Source organism: Helicoverpa armigera, chromosome 31, assembly GCF_030705265.1.
Source record: "Helicoverpa armigera isolate CAAS_96S chromosome 31, ASM3070526v1, whole genome shotgun sequence".
NCBI classification, from domain to species: Eukaryota; Metazoa; Arthropoda; class Insecta; order Lepidoptera; family Noctuidae; genus Helicoverpa; species Helicoverpa armigera.
The window spans coordinates 4382178-4398486 of NC_087150.1; the positions used below are offsets into that span (position 1 = coordinate 4382178).

A 16309-nucleotide genomic window follows, 5' to 3' on the forward strand; every position below is an offset into this window, starting at 1 on the left:
ACATAAAATAAGCAGAATGCCACATACGCTTTAATCGTAATTGAGTCATGATTGGATCTCAGTCGCATGTGAATCGTATGGCTCTTAAGTAAAATTAGTAGAATCACGCCCCAGTACTGAGCGCTAGCGAGCCTATACATACAAACACTATGAGCATTGAGCATGTACATTTACACACTCAAATATGGCTGAACCTCTATCGTATTTATAAATATTAACCTCATCATGTCCCGAGTCTTTTTCCCAACTATGTTGGGGTCGGCTTCCAGTCTAACCGGATGCAGCTGAGTACCAACTACCAGCGCTTTACAACGAGCGACTGCCTATCTGACCTCCTCAACCCAGTTACCTGGTCAACCCGATACCCCTTGGTTAGACTGGCATCATTTATAAATATTAACTTAAATAAGTACAAGGTAAACAATCTTGATAAGACTTCTTACACAAATTCTCATTAGACATATAAACTACTGTTTAAAATAATGATTCAATAGATCAAGTAGCCTATTATTTTATTTTTAAATAATAAGTCATATCAAGATTGTTTATATTTTTTTAGTTGTCTCCTCAAATGGTGGGTAAGAATACCCGCACACTGAAGTCTAAACAGTCGGCCGAAAGTTGATCATCATCATCATCTCCCGAGCCTTTTCCCAACTATGTTGGTGTCGGCTTCCAGTCTAACCGGATGCGGCTGAGTACCAGTGTGCCACAAGGAGCGACTTCCCTATCTGATCTCCTCAAACCACTACCCCTTGGTAAGACTGGTGTCAGATTTACTGGATTCTGACTACCCGTAACATAAAGTAAATAACCACTAGAGAGCGCACTCGCCAATTTCTTCTAAGAACACGACTCACCGCTGCGGGCAGGGGGGGGCGACATAATCCGCGGCTACTATTGGTCAGTTCAAGGTCGCTACTAAAGGATCGTACTGATCGTAGCCTTATAGTACGCGCAAAATCACTAACTTTTGGCGAGCGTCGGGGCACTGTATGCGCAGTCAAGTGGTTTTATAGTCTTTGACCCGTAACGACTGCCAAGGATATTCAATGACAGCCGGGACTTCCAGTTTAACGTGCCATCCGACACACAGATCTGATTCCAATCTAGAATCAGAAAATCTAGATTCCAATAAAAGTTTTCAGTCGGTCTGATACCGGCTAAATACCTGATTTTTGAGCCCAAAGAAACTAACGACTGACTAAAATATTTTAGTGTGTGGGTACTCTAAAGGTTGGTCTACACAATACCAATTCACACAGACTTTCATAGAATTTTGTTTGAGCAAGAAATCGGTGCATACAAAAGTCTGAGCCAATGATAAGTCTGCACAAATATACATTGTCATCATATTTTCACTCAGACTTCATATTTTTACACAGATTTTAAGTTTGTACAAATATTTGTCTGTATCGTGTGGACCCGCCACAATAGTTACAAAAAAAACATTATTTTAATATAATCTCAAGTGTCCTCCAAAAAACACATAAGAATAGTATTGCAAATAATAATTTCGTTGAATCTGCTGCCTGTATCTCTCTAGAAGCCTATAATAAGTAACTTCTAGAGAAATTGAATTCTAGAAAACCATATTTTTGCTCCCTTGCAATAACAACTTGTGTTTCTTCTCATAAATATGGACAATCTCATTGTTCACATCCACATAACTATTACAAATATTGCAATAAAAATACAGATCTGATGTTTTTTTTATATTGTTATATTTTAGTAAGTTTTCATACAAACGTTTGTATCTGTACGCTATAGGGTCGGTAAATTTGTCGTCTCGACCATATGTCGTTAAAACAGTTGTGTCAATAGGGTGTTTGTATTGAAAAGAGAGTGTGTGTTTCTCGCTGTTAATATGTGCTAAATATTTTTTCTCAACATTTACTTGGCAGTAATAACAATGGAACTTCGAGCCGACGCGACTAATCCCGTGATACTGAAACAAATCATTTTCAATAGACTGATGTTTTTTACCATTTTTATGCAAGTCAAAATTTTTCGAATTTATTGCTATTTTGCACAAATCGCAGTTTTTGACCCCGAATTCGTTTTCGTCAGAACTCGATTGGATTTCTCCCGCCTTTTCTTGCATGTCATCCGCCATCTTTTTATCTTCGATCCGTTTCACGTGAGCTACGCTTTTCATGTGTTTTACAACGTTCCTATCGTTATAATTTAAAGTCATGTCGCAAATTATACATTTAACTTTATTATCTTTAAATGACAGTAAATCTTTGAATTCTGCTGCTTTTTCTTTGTATAATTCTACATATTCGGCGTGTTTTTTGCCTTGAACGTGCTCTACTATATTACGGTAGCAAGAAGGTAAGATGACTAAGCAGGTTTTACACCTAACCTCCATTTTGAAAGGATCTATATACTCTACTTGAGAGTAATAAAACTCTTCATCTTTATCAGTTATTTCATCATCAAAATCATTATTATTATTGACAGCAGGATGATCATCTTTCGGCACAATTTTTGGACTTTCTTCTACAATATTTTTTGGAGTTATTTCCTCAATTTTTGGAGTTTCTACAGGTCTTTTAAGAATTGTTATTTTTTTAGGTTCGTCAACAGTACATAGTTCTTCCATTTTAGCCTGATGTCTATCACTAGGTATATGAAATTTCATACAACGTTTAGGAACGCGAACTTGACAAATCTCACACTGATTATTACCCTTAACTTTAGGTACACTAACTTTAACAACTTTTTTCTTATTCTTAACATGATTTTTAGAGGACACATGAAACTTCAAATCACTAACAGTAGTTTTAACAGTACAAATTTCGCAAATTACTTCTTCGTTATCCAAAATGTACATTTGGTTTTCTTCAATCAAGTTTTTAATGTGATTTTTTGTCTTACTGTGTAGTTCGTAAGTTTTTTCTACGGAAATATTGCAGATTGTACAAAATAATACGTCATCTGGGTACCCGCGGTGATATTCAGTGAATGAGAACATGGTTCTAGTAGATTCTAAATGTTGTTCGCTGTCGAGGTGTAGTTTTGATCCGGTGACTACTACCTCGTTGCATGGTATGCAGTGGCTGGTGAATTTTGATACCTTGAATAGAATAAAATAATTAAATGAAAAGTCTCTCCATAGAAAGCTACTCTACTCTTGGAATGGGCAGCTAGAATCAAACTTATTTATGTTTTTGACGTTCATAAGTACTTGTAAAGGTCTACCTACATGAAAAAAATATTGAATTCGGCTTTTTTTGTGGGTTGGTATCAGAATGATCGCAAATTGACCACAATTGATCCGAAACGAAAAACTAAGTCGCAAAATTACTACATCGGTTTAGCGAAGAAAATTACAATATTTTATGTATCCAAATAATGGTGTCCATATTTCAGCTACGTCGGCTGTTCTCATATCAGGAGATCAGCCAGCTGCGCATGACATATTATAGTGCACAAGCATTTGCATCTACGAAAGTGCACTCTCTGTTCCGTAACTCGCATAGCCCGATGGGACGACAATCACCAATTTCCAGACTCCGGGTTGCTTTGTGTATGTTTATAAAACCTCCAAAGCGATTTCGACCCGATCCGGTTCGAAATCGCTTTCGAAGCGCTTTGGAATCGAACCCGAGACCTCGTGCACAGCATCCGAGCTTGCGACAGCTAGGTCAACGACAAATTGAAATTAAATAACAAAAAAAGATAGAATTTAGTTTTGAAAATATCCTTACCTGTCTCCCAAAATCAGCATTAAGAGGCTTCATAATATTCTTGACATGTCCTTCAGTATAACTATGTAGCTCAGTCCCCCTCACCCAAATTTGACACATTTGGCAATAATAATTTCTGCCCAGACATCGCAAACTTTGAAATTTTTCAGGCGTCACTCGAATTTGATTTCCTGTCTCAATAACTTCTAAAATAATCATCTTATCATCCATTTCTGGTACTTGAACCTTGTATTTTTGAGAAATTTCTTTCAAATATTTCTGAAAATCATTATCTGAATCTTCTGTCCTAGTTTCTTTAAATTCGTCAATTTCAGAAATGATCAGTTCGTCATTCTCAGAGGTTTTTGTTACGAGAGTAGGGTTTTTTGACACGTTACTACTGTAAATTGACGAATCGTTGAGTTCATCGCTGGAAGAACAGCGTTCGTCAGTTTCGGAAATGTTGCATTCTGTTTCGCTTTCGTCATTTTCGTGTTCGTTTAATTCAGATTTTTTATCGATGTTTATTGTTGTAAAATAATCGTAGAAATTATTTATAATTGTCATGTTTTCCTCTGATTTTTTGTGGTACGACGAATTTTCGTGAAATATTTTGTTTTCTATTTTGATCATTTTGCAACAAGCTTCACAGTAATACAGATTTTGGTCATTGTTTTCGTCATCATTGATTAGTGACGAATTCATCTGTTTCGTCACTCTTTCTAATACTGTTTGGTAAATGTTTTTAAGTGTTTCATGTTTATTACTTTGGTTGTGTATTTTGAAATATCTGATTGGTATGTTGTCGTTGCAAATGTGGCATTTGTATGTTTTTGCTGGTTCTGAAATTTTAATTATTTTATTTGTAAAAAATCTAATTACACGCTATTTGAAAAGGCACTTAACAAACGAGAAACAATCATGATAAGAATTTTTACACGAATACATATTAAACAAATAAATTACTACTTAAAATAATTTTTCAATTTGTAAAAGCAATTGTTATTATTGTAGCTACATTGATATTTAGCCACACTTTAAACTGAGTTTTCAAATAAAAAAATCTTATCAAGATTGTTATAATGATGAAGATAAAAAATCGTATGCATATTCAAATGTTATGTTATGTCCACTACTGAACACAGGCTTAGTATTTTCCCAGCTATGATGGGGTTGGCTTTCAGTCTAACCGGATGCACCTGAATGCCAGTGTTTTATAAGGAGCAACTGCCTATCTGATCTCCTCAACCCAGTTACCCAGGCAATCCAATACCGCTTAGTAGTAACTAGTAAGTAGTCAGACTTTATGACTTGTGACTGCTCAAGACCCACATTCACACAAAATCAATTTAGAGTTCACTGGTGATCAGTTAACAAAAAAATGCAGTGCTAAATTTTTAGGATTAATTCTGGACCAAAACTGTAATTGGAAATTGCATATTGATACTGTCTGTAAAAAACTTAATAGATTTGTATATGCCCTGAAGAAACTAAGACAATGCGCTGATTCTCACACTGCCCTTACCGCATATTATGGGTATGTTCAATCTATTCTAAGGTATGGTTTGGTTCTCTGGGGTAATTCTACAGACATAAACAAAGTTTTTGTTGTACAAAAAAAGTGTATTCGTGCTATTTGCGGTGTTGGCCCACTCGAATCTTGTAGACCTCTTTTCAAAAAACTACGTGTAATGACTCTAATATCCTTATATATAGCTGAGATAGGTATGTTTGTTAGAAACCATCCTCACCTTTATCCCAAAGTTAGTGATGATTGTAAAGGACAATGGGCAAGTTGTATGGGATTTGGTACCCGGTCCAACAGTAACGTATGATATATCATTAGAAAGGTATTTACGTGAAGAAAATAAAAAACGGTGGGGCTTGCCTCAATAAGCTGTCCGATCGGAGTAGCGATAGAAATTGAATCGACATCAAAATAAGCGGTCATCCATATACACAAATACATTACGCGGAATATGTCGTCAGTGTAATAATTTTAAATTCAGTTAATAGACATCTGATATTGTTTGAGATACATTCTATTATAATCTAAAGGTTTTAGTAGTCTATGGAGTCATACTACGGATACACCATCGTCAACTGATCTGACAAAAGTTCAAAACTCAAAAGTTCAAAAATCTTTATTTAGAATAAATTCGTCAATATTTCAGCACCTCACGAGGAGCAAGACGGTATTCGACTCGTAATAACTATTGTTACAAAAACACGGTAAAAGTTAGACATTAAATTCTGAAATATTTCCGTCAAATACATAAGCTAGTACTGCGTGAACTGCAAAGGTTTGCACAGTCTTTTATTAATGCAGTCGGCAAGCCAACATTCTAAAAAGGCCAAATTCCATTTATTTCTTACTTTACTAGTTTTTATTAGATATAGTTGGATTTAGGAACTACATCTACGTTGATGACTTATGAACATTACACATTCTATTCGTCGATGTCACGCGAAATGGACAAGGATTTGGGGCTAGTCGTCATAGTAAACATTTTTTGCCTTGCCAAGACCTACGCAATGGTACTAGAATCAACACTGTTGGACAGGGTACCAAAACGCCCATCGTCCTTTAGGCAGAGAGATCCTACTAAATTAAGAATGGAAAGATGTAGAAGTACCTTACATAAGAAAAATAGTCGAATGATGGTAATTAACATATATAATAAAATTCCTAGAGAAATTAGAGAGCTACCTAAAGTAAAATTTAAAAAGAAGTTAAAAGCTTGGCTTATTGAAGGGTGCTTCTACACAATAGAAGAATACATTAATTATAGAAATTAGCTTTTATATATAAGCGTTATAGTTTTAAGCATAATTTATGTTATAATTTTCGCATGCCTACTGAAGGCGAGATATGCTGTGACTTTTTTTGTTTTTACCAGCTTTTGTGTAAACCATATCTCGGCGAATAAATATTTTCATTTCATTTCATTTCAAACATATTAAGAGCGTGTACGCTCGGCGCGCGATGTCAACTTTAGGTAATTCAACGCAAAAAACCGCGCAGACTAGCATCGCGGCTGTGTGCGTGCCTATCATACTTCACGTATAGTCACACAAACCATTTTGATCCTTTCGAGTGAAATTGGTAGAACAAAAAATATATTATTTAGTAAATAGTTAATAGCGGGAAAATAGTGTAAGTCTATGGATGTCTAAAATATAAAAGCATGAAAATAAGTCGTTAATTCTTACACTCTTTTGCAAAAAAATCGGGCACCTATGAAAACCTTGGTTTTGAGGACTTTCTGTATATTACATACAATTTTCAACAGTACTAAATAGTCGACTGATGATTAATGACAATGTTAAGAGTTTCTGTATTTTAACCGATTTCAAAAAAAGAAAGGAGGAGGTTTCAATTAGATTGTTTTGTGATTGTTCTCAATTTGATTGTTCTCGATTTCTCAAAGACGCCTGGACCGATTTGAAAAATTGATTGTTTATATGAATGGTCCAGTCTATCCAGACCGAAAAATTGTGGTCAAATAACAACAATTGCCGGAAAGCCAAATATTGGTGAAGAGCTTGGGTTTACCATTGCAAATAAAGTTTTAAGTTATCTATCCTATATGCTTCAAAAGTTATACGAGATCAAAAGTCAAAATTTGGGTACATACAAAATGAAAAAAAAAAAAATATAGCTCGATTGGTAACAGACATCTGCAATAAGTGATTTCTAGCCTAAAGAGTCCGCCATATTGGATTTAGACTCGCGACACATTTTTTTTCGAGTTATTCATAGCAAGCCCTTTCATTTGATACCCATATCGTAGGAATGCATTAAAACATTTTTTCTCCATCTTGGGTATACCGCCATATTGGATATAGAATCATACATTGTCATTAAAACTGAACATTCAAACAAAATTTCAACTCAATCGATAAAAAAAATATGCTTCAAAATTGAGCTTTAAATAAAATAGTAATGTATCAAGATTTGTTGGTCGCGCTTGAAATGTACTCTATTCTCGGTATCCACGGCAGAGGTTATTCACCCTACGCGATGTGACGGAGCGACACGTCCTCTCTGTGAAGCCTTGCGGCGGTCTGGTTTGAGTTGACTCGCGTGCAGCGTTTTATAGTAGTTTTAAATAATTTATAAAAAATAAAACGAGAGATTAAATTATAATATAAAGTTTATGTTTTAAAGAAAGAGTTATATTACTATAGTAAATAATTGTTATATTAAATTAAGTAAGATAGATAGGTAAAAAAAGCATTTGAAATTCACAATTTTTCACATTGTTAAAATATTTTTTTCTGAAAGATAGAGACCTAAATCAAAAAATGTTTTCAACTAACTATAGGCATGGGGATTTCGTCTATGAGTAAAAAAATAAATATGATTAGATTTGCCACTGTTTTCATATGAATTTAAGCTTCGAAATAGACGCTGAACGGGAATTTTATAAAACATCTGTTACGTTATAGGGGTTTTAAGTATTTAAACTACACAAATTGAAATTTATGTTCAATTAACTATATAGACAGTGAAATTACCTTGCGTTATTAAAAAATAACATAGTTATAGGATAAGTAGTTACTGAGAAACAGTGGTTTGAAAAGTACCATTTTAGGCCAAATGGCGCGCGGTTGACGTACGACGCTCTTAAGTATACAAGATCTAGGGCTTTCAATACCGGTATTACGGGATCCCGTAATACCGTGATCACGGATATATTTTGGTCTTTTTTCAATACCGGTATTGACGAGCCAATACCGTGATTACGGTATTACAATCTTTTTATAATTTTATTGTTGTTTGTTGTAATAAGTAGCAGGAAGTTGTATTAAATAAGATAAATAACTACGTACTCGTAAGATGTATGTAACAATTATTCTCACACTTCACACTTGTGTATTAAGCGCCAACTTTTATCTCCAGAATACTCGCCAGCACCTTTCTTAAACAACGGGTTCTTAGTCAGTCGAGCGAGCCAAACGACGTTATTGTTTTGTTAGTCGGTACGGTAGTAAAGAGACATCTCATCACTAGGATGTATCGCCAATCTACTTGGCAACACTGCAGGGACTCCAGAACAGACCAGATTTCAACCGAGTCAAAGGCCTTCTCATAGTCCACAAATGCTAGACACAGGGGCTGATTATACTCTCCGGTCTTCTGTATAATCTGCCGCACTGTGTGGATGCGGTCTATGGTGCCGTATCCGCTCCGAAACCCAGCCAGCTCCGGTGGTTGGAATTCGTCGAGTCTTATACATATAACATCTTATATTATAACAGCTTATATACGTGGCTTAGGAGGGAAATGGGTCGATAGTTCTTCGGCAGGGTTGTGTCTTCCTTTTTGAAGAACAGGACGACAACACTCCTACTCCACGCCTCTGGAGTTCTCCCTTCAAACAGGACGGCGTTAAAAAGCTTCTGGAGCTTTTTTCAAGCAAGTTTTCCACTTCCGAAAGGACTGCCGGCACCGAAGAAATGACTTCTCCACTTGTTGTGGTCAGCTTCGTCAAGTGGCTTCTTCCAAGAGATTGTACGAACACCTTTGACCCCCGATTCAGCTCAATTGCTCTTTCAATGTCAAGAGTATTGGAGCACCGGAGTTTGCGTCGTAGGTACGTGCTTGTTGATCTCTTGGTTTAGAGCCCGCTTAGCTAAATAATCGACAGGCGGGTTTTCGGGTCGTAAGCCCTAATGTCTCTTCCGAAAGCTTTGATTTCTTGCCCTTACGCTGTTACAGAATCTGGAACCTTCCTCCCTGAGGATCCGAACCACATATTCGTGGTTCTGGTTAACGTCTGTTGTGGTTTCCACGGCGGCAAATCGGTTCTTCAAATTTGACTGGAACGTTTCAGATCCTGAAATGGTTTGTTGGAGCAGTGTTGGTCGGAGCCTGGCCTTCATTAGAAACGTTCGGCCTTGAAGTTGATATTCAGAGAGCCTCGGACAAGTCAAATTTCGAATTAGACGAATTCGATTTGACAATATTAAAAATATTTACAACAGCCTTTCTGTAGTCAAAGTAACTGTATTAGAAATTTGTAAACGGGATGCCAATTTACTAAAAGCGGATATTGTGCTAAAATTTATGTTGACGAAGTTAGATGGTCAAGCTAATATGTCTTAAGCCAAAATCTTGCAAAAGCACTTCGAAGACGCATAAAGGAGCGACGACTTTTAATATCTGGAGTATTGCAATATTTGCATGACCGACAATACCGTGATCACGTGATCACGGTATTGAAATTTCTAATACCGGTATCGATACCGGAATTGAAAAAATCCGGTATTTGAAAGCCCTAACAAGATCATCATCTTCCTAGCCTTTTACCATCCATGTTGGGGTCAGATTCCATTCTAATCAGATGCAGCTGAGTACCAGTGACCTCAGTTTGTATTGTATTGTATAAATTTTGTATTATATAAATCGCTTGTTTGTTTGCTTGTATTGTATAAATCGCTTTTCTAGTAACGATTGCACTAAAATTATTTTGTATAATTTATTAATACATTTTTAGCTCAATTTGGATTGTATAACATTCTCAGGACTAAATAGAAAAGTGTATGAAATATGTAAATTTTATTTTTTCTCTAAAAAGAGTGTCTATGGACTTTCTTGCCGGTTCTTCTCCATGAGACCAACTCTTTGGAACCGTGCACCTAACTTTGACGTTTCGAAAGAGCTTTCATAGGCCTATTTGAAATAAAAACATTTGAGTTTGAGTTGCCCGGGCCCAGGTAATGGTTGTCTAAACTCAGCTGAGGTCCAGTAGCCCGGGCTCAAGTAAGAGTTGTCAAGACATTCTTTAAGCTAGTTATCAATTAAAATAACTGTATTCACTTACCAATATAACTGTCATCTTTACCGTCATCAGCAACTATCCTCACATGGAAATACTCCGCTTCTCCGTCAAGCCTCTTCGTACTCCATAGAGGTACGGTGTTACCTTGAGGGTTTCTGACATACTTGTTCAGATATGACAGCTCTATGCCTTCTAGAGGTATTATATAAGAAGTACCGCTGGTTGCTGAGATAGGTGTCATTTTGTACTGTGAAGAAAAAACTATTATAAATCAAAGTTTAGTTGAATATTATATTTTTAATAAACAAAAATTTCAAAAAAGCTAGAAATGGGTTCTGTTGGTTATCCTTTAACATGCTGGTTATTTTTATTTTTTTATATTCTATGTACAAAAATGCCTACTTTACAGATTTATTATTTAAGTGCCTTTGCAGGCTCTTTCCAATTGCCACAATATTTGCATGGTTCCAAAAAGTTAGTCTTATTCAGAAGAAAGAAACTATAAAATATAGTCGTATGATTTGTCATAGTCATAAATAAAAAGTATTTTTTTCAATATAAAAAATATTATGTTCCCCTATTATAAAAATGGTCTGTGAAAGATACTTTAATTTAAAAAAAAAATATGCATACACAAGATCTATGAAAAATATTTTGCCTTTAATTTAAATACGTGCGGAATTTAATGAAACTCAATTTTTATGCATACAAATGACAAAATAGAAGTAAATTATTTAGCTATTTTAAAAAACAAATTACTAGCGAAAATACGAAATTTAAAATCATCCACAGCAGATATTACAAGAATTATTAACGTAAACAGTTAGTCAAAAAATAGAGAAACAAATTGGCAACGATTTCACAAACAAAAGTTTAGTTTTCATACAATATTTTCCAAAATTAAAACAAAAAAATCTGCGTCTTACCGGCTCATTTATTTATATTTATTTCGACGAAAAAAAGCACTAAAACCACTCGAAATATGAATTATCAAGTTCACAATACTGTTAGATTTAATCACAAACTTAATTATATTGAGAAATATGTTGTAAATCACTGAATTTAGTAAAATAAATGATATATTAATGGAGGTCAACCATTTCCCATTTTCGCCTTTTATGCGTATCTGTCAAACTGATAATTGAGTGATGTGAATCTGATTAATATAAACAAACATCGACATATCGGTGTAAGCTAACGACTATCCCAATATTCTATCCATCTGTTGACTAGCTTACTGGAGATAGGAATTTGACATTATTTGTTTGGGGCTAATGTCAAAATCAACCAATCTATCTTTTATAAGCAAATGGATAGATAGAGTATGTTGGGAACATCCGTTAGGGTGGTGTTACACTTTATCGATTTTATCAGATTTTCTGGAACCACGGTTTGATCAAATGATAATTTATTAAATATAGATTTTCGTAGAGGAACCTTTGTGAGGGCACGCGCGGCGGATCTAGCAAATACATGCGATCGATGCTTATCGCGCGCGGCTCCTGCGTCTACTGACTAAAAAAAAGATGTCGGCGCGCCCGTCGCTGCGCGTTCGCGGCGCGTCGGCGCGCATTCGCGTAAGCTACGAACGCCCCGCCCCTTCCGTCTATTCTAGGAAACGAGCGGGAACGCGAGTTTGTCGGCGTCCAGAAATGCGCGGGGTAATTTTATAAAGAAGGGTTGGTGGCCTAGTAAGTAAACAATAAAGTGTGAGTATGGGTTCGGTTCCCTGGTCAGGCAAGTACCAATGAGTTTCTAAGTTGTATGTACTTTTTAGGTAGGTATATCTTGGGCATCAATGACTATGTTTAGGAGGGTACGTTAAATTGTAGGTATCGGCTGTCATTTTTAACGTTTTTTCAGTTGTTTCGGAATTTCAGAAGCCAGTAAGTCTGACAATTTGACAAACAGTCCTAGGGGTATTGGGTTGCCCGAGTAATTGGGTTGAGGAGGTCGGATAGGCAGTCGTTAGTCGTCGGTTTCAGGGCACTTCAGGGTAATAAACAAATAAAAAAAAAACATTACCTCTTTATTATATTATTAGTAACGATAATTTTGCATTTTCAAACGCAAAGGCGCCGTACTTCTTAAATTCGGATTCACGTATAACATAGACTCATTTGTCCCATCCTTTTTCAAATCTTGGTTAATCACCATATCCCCATCATTTGTTATCGATATCTCAATCCGTTCAACTGTGTCCGGCTCTATTTCCGTTCGCCTCGCTAGATTATTCACATTACTGTCGCCTAACCTTCTCTGCATTTTCAGCAGCATCTGATTAGCTAATCTTTCAGTAAAAATATCGAAGAGTTTAGAAGACGCAAACCTATCTAGAGTAGCGTTTAAATCGATTTCATTCGATTCGAGGGGGTCTTGTAAGATCTTTTTAAAATTATCGATAGCTGAATTTTCTGTGGTTACATCCTTAGCTGTAGTTTTTTTATGCATTTTTCGCGGTTTTTTTGTGAAGCTGGTATCACGAACATTTTCAGTAGCTGCGTTCTTAGCTTTGCCTTTGTCATTTTGTTCTAATAAAGCTTCGTTAGAATCTACATTAACTTTCTCTTGTATTTTTGACTCATCTTTTGATGAACTTACCTCTTCCGAGTCTACATTTGGACCTTGGCGTACGATATTGCTAACTCCTTTTTCAAAATCAACTTTTCCGTTTGAAAATTTACCCTTTTTGATTTTGACAGTTTTGGATTTCAAATCGCTTTTTCCATGTTTATGTAACTTGTTTTTCTTATGTAAATGTTTAGAAGAATGTCCTAAACGTTTAGGGTGCTGAATTTTCATTCTGAGAGCGTTAGTACCGTGTTTCTTGTTATTTTTCGGTTTTAACTCGTAAAAATAGTGTTTATTCCTACCGATTTTCTCGAATGGGCCCTCTTTTCTTGATACTCGTATTTTTTGAGATTTTTCTGTTGTTATTACTGTAGTAGTTGTAATTATTTCTTCATCTTGGATTTTAAGCTTGTATAATTCATTGTCCTCAGATATGGAGTGATCACTATTTTCTTCATTTGTTGAATCTGATTGTCCGTAAGGCTTAATATTGTCATAATCTTCATGAATAACGGGATAGTCAGTTTTTTCTTTCTCAAAATCTTTACGATTGTCATTAACTTTTTTTGGCAATGTTATTTCAACTGTTTTTTCATCCGATTGTGTATTTCTGTTAATAGTTTGCTCGATATCTCGAGATACCGATTCTTTTGAATCGATTATATTGTCAATAACTGTCACTTTTAAAGGTTTTGTGTATTTCGATATTATTGTCTGTTTTGTATCACTATGTTTGATTCTTAAGATATTTTTTTGTTTTTCAATTTTCGGTTTTATATCCTTTTTCGTTTTATCCTTCTTTTTATGAACTGCAGCTTTTAGTTTTTCCATGTTTGAAGGGGGAGTCGAGTCCATTTCTAGAGAATCGTTGTCTCCGGTTATCGATTCTTTTGATTCGATTATATTATCAATGCCTGTAATTTTTGATGGCTTTGTGTTTTTAGCTTTTTTTGACTGCTTTGCATCGCGATGTTTTACTCTTAATATATGTTTGTGTTTTACAGTAGATTTCACATCTGCCTTTTTAATTTTATTCTTTTTTGAAGAAACTTTTTTAGGGACTTTAGCGTTTAGTTTTTCCACATTCGTAGGGAGAGATAAAGTTTCTACAAGTGGTTCACTTGCATCCTCGCTGTCTTTATATGTTTCTTTCTCATTGACATCACTTACTATATTATTATTTTTGCCTTTATTTTTGTGCGTTTTATAAGATTCATCGTCACTTAATAGCTTATTAATTTTTTTACCGTTTTTAACTTTTTTATATTTGTGATGATGTTTCTTCTTACCATCTTCATTTTTTTGAAAATTAAAAGTATCTTTTCGGGATTTTGGTGTAGTAAGAGATTCTTCTAAAATAGCCGTAGGAGGATGGTATTGTATATGTTTTCTATATTCTTTGTCTGCAATATCTCTAGTTTTGAAAGCTATTGTATGGTTGTCGGAGTTTTTTTTGCCGAAAGATATTTTTATTTCTGATGCTTCTGCTGTTTGTTCGGTTATTAATGTTGAGAAAGCTGTGAAAGAGGTATTTTATTCGTGTATGTTTATTTTAGTCGTGGTAGCTTAGTGGGCAAAGAACCAACCTCTCGAGTTTGAGGACGTGGTTCGATTGCAGGTCAGGCAGGTTTGTATGTACTTTCTATGTATATCTTAGACACCAATGACTGTGTTTCGGAGGGCACGTTAAACTGTAGGTCCCGGCTGTCATTGAACATCCTTGGCAGTCGTTACGGGTAGTCAGAAGCCAGTAAGTCTGACACCAGTCTAACCAAGCGGTATTGGGTCCGGTTAACTGGGTTGAGGAGGTCAGATAGGGCAGTCGCTCCTTGTAAAGCACTGGTACTCAGCTACATCCGGTTAGACTGGAAACCGACCCCAACATAGTTGGTAAAAGGAATATTTACATAGATAAGACTTACTATAAACCAGTAGTATGCGTCTAACCATTTTAGCTAACACATTTTCTAAATTTATTTATGGTAATTTTTTTTTATCACAAATTTTGAGTCGTGAAAATTTTTACTGAAATTTAACTACTTTTACACGGTTTCAAGTCGTATAAATCTTGATAAAATGTTGTATAAACATAAAGAGAAGCTATAAAAATTGATTTACATATGTATTTTCGAATAAAATAAATAAAAAAACCTTTGTAAATTCTTTCTTTCTTGCCGTGTTTCTATAGTGTGTGTATACAAAAAATTAAAATAAATAAGTACGCCTCGATTACGGAATTTTAATAAAATGCTTAAAATTATTGTGGCAATAATACATTTAAATATCTAAATAAAAAGGTTTATAATGTTGGGATACCTTCTCATAATGCATTGTAAGTTCTTAAAATTTTCCTTGCCGATTATCGGCCACTGTAGATTAGCCAACTGCGCAGGACATGTTATAGTGCACAAGCATTTGCAGGTTCCCTCTCACCTGAGTACCAGTGTGCCACAAGGAGCGACTGTCTATCTGACCTCCTAAACCCAGTTACCCGAGCAACCCAGTGCCCCTAAGTAAGACTGTTTGTCAGATTTACTGGCTTCTGACTACCCTTAACAACTGCCAAAGATGTTTAATGTCAGCCGGGACCTACAGTTTATCGTGCCACCAACAAGGAAGAACTCGTTATAGCAAGATGGTCACCCATCTTGAGAACCTTTATTGATGTTACAAGAAATATTTGCAACTGCTCAAATAAAAAATCGTTAATTCAAACTATTCAAACTTGGCTGCAAAAAAACATTTTGTCAGAAACAAGAGACATCCCCCAAAACGCCCACCCGTCATCAGCTATGTCATATTTTTACTTAACCAATTATTTTCCAGTAATCGCCTTAAATTCAGCAAGAATACCGACACTAGTGGAATCTGAAGAATCAAGTGGTTTAGTAAACCCGTTTCACCCCGAAGATAATCCTCGGAACAAGAATAGCGATTCAGTTAGTGACGAAAACGAGAAATACGAAATATATCTGAGAGCTGAAGCTTTCAGTGAGGAGTATACCACCACGCAGGTTATAAAAGAAGGAAAGAAGTTATTGGTTAACGGGAAATATTACGAAATGGTCACGCCTCAAGCTTAAGATGTTAGGGGCTCCCTAGACTACCAATACAATTGCGCAATATGATTGGTCGCTCTATTTTTTTCTGAATGAAACGATACAATCATCATCATCATCATCTCAGCCATAGGACGTCCCTTGCTGAACATAGGCCTCCCCCTTAGATCTCCACAGATACCTGTTGGAGGCGACC

General features: G+C 35.7%; 2 protein-coding genes across 2 annotated transcripts; both read right to left on the bottom strand.

The window, feature by feature from the left end:
• Window positions 1-1444: 1444 nt before the first annotated feature.
• LOC126054344 (uncharacterized) lies at window positions 1445-10725 on the bottom strand. The gene is made up of 3 exons (XM_064043453.1): window positions 10526-10725; window positions 3717-4537; window positions 1445-3082 (listed from the first exon to the last, which is right to left on the bottom strand). The coding sequence occupies exons 1-3, from the start codon at window positions 10722-10724 to the stop codon at window positions 1583-1585; spliced, it is 2520 nt and encodes an 839-aa protein (XP_063899523.1). The 5' UTR covers window position 10725; the 3' UTR covers window positions 1445-1582.
• Window positions 10726-12523: 1798 nt separating this feature from the next.
• On the bottom strand, window positions 12524-15004 carry LOC135119194 (titin homolog). The gene is made up of 2 exons (XM_064043184.1): window positions 14977-15004; window positions 12524-14571 (listed from the first exon to the last, which is right to left on the bottom strand). The coding sequence occupies exons 1-2, from the start codon at window positions 15002-15004 to the stop codon at window positions 12524-12526; spliced, it is 2076 nt and encodes a 691-aa protein (XP_063899254.1).
• Between the last annotated feature and the right edge of the window lie 1305 nt (window positions 15005-16309).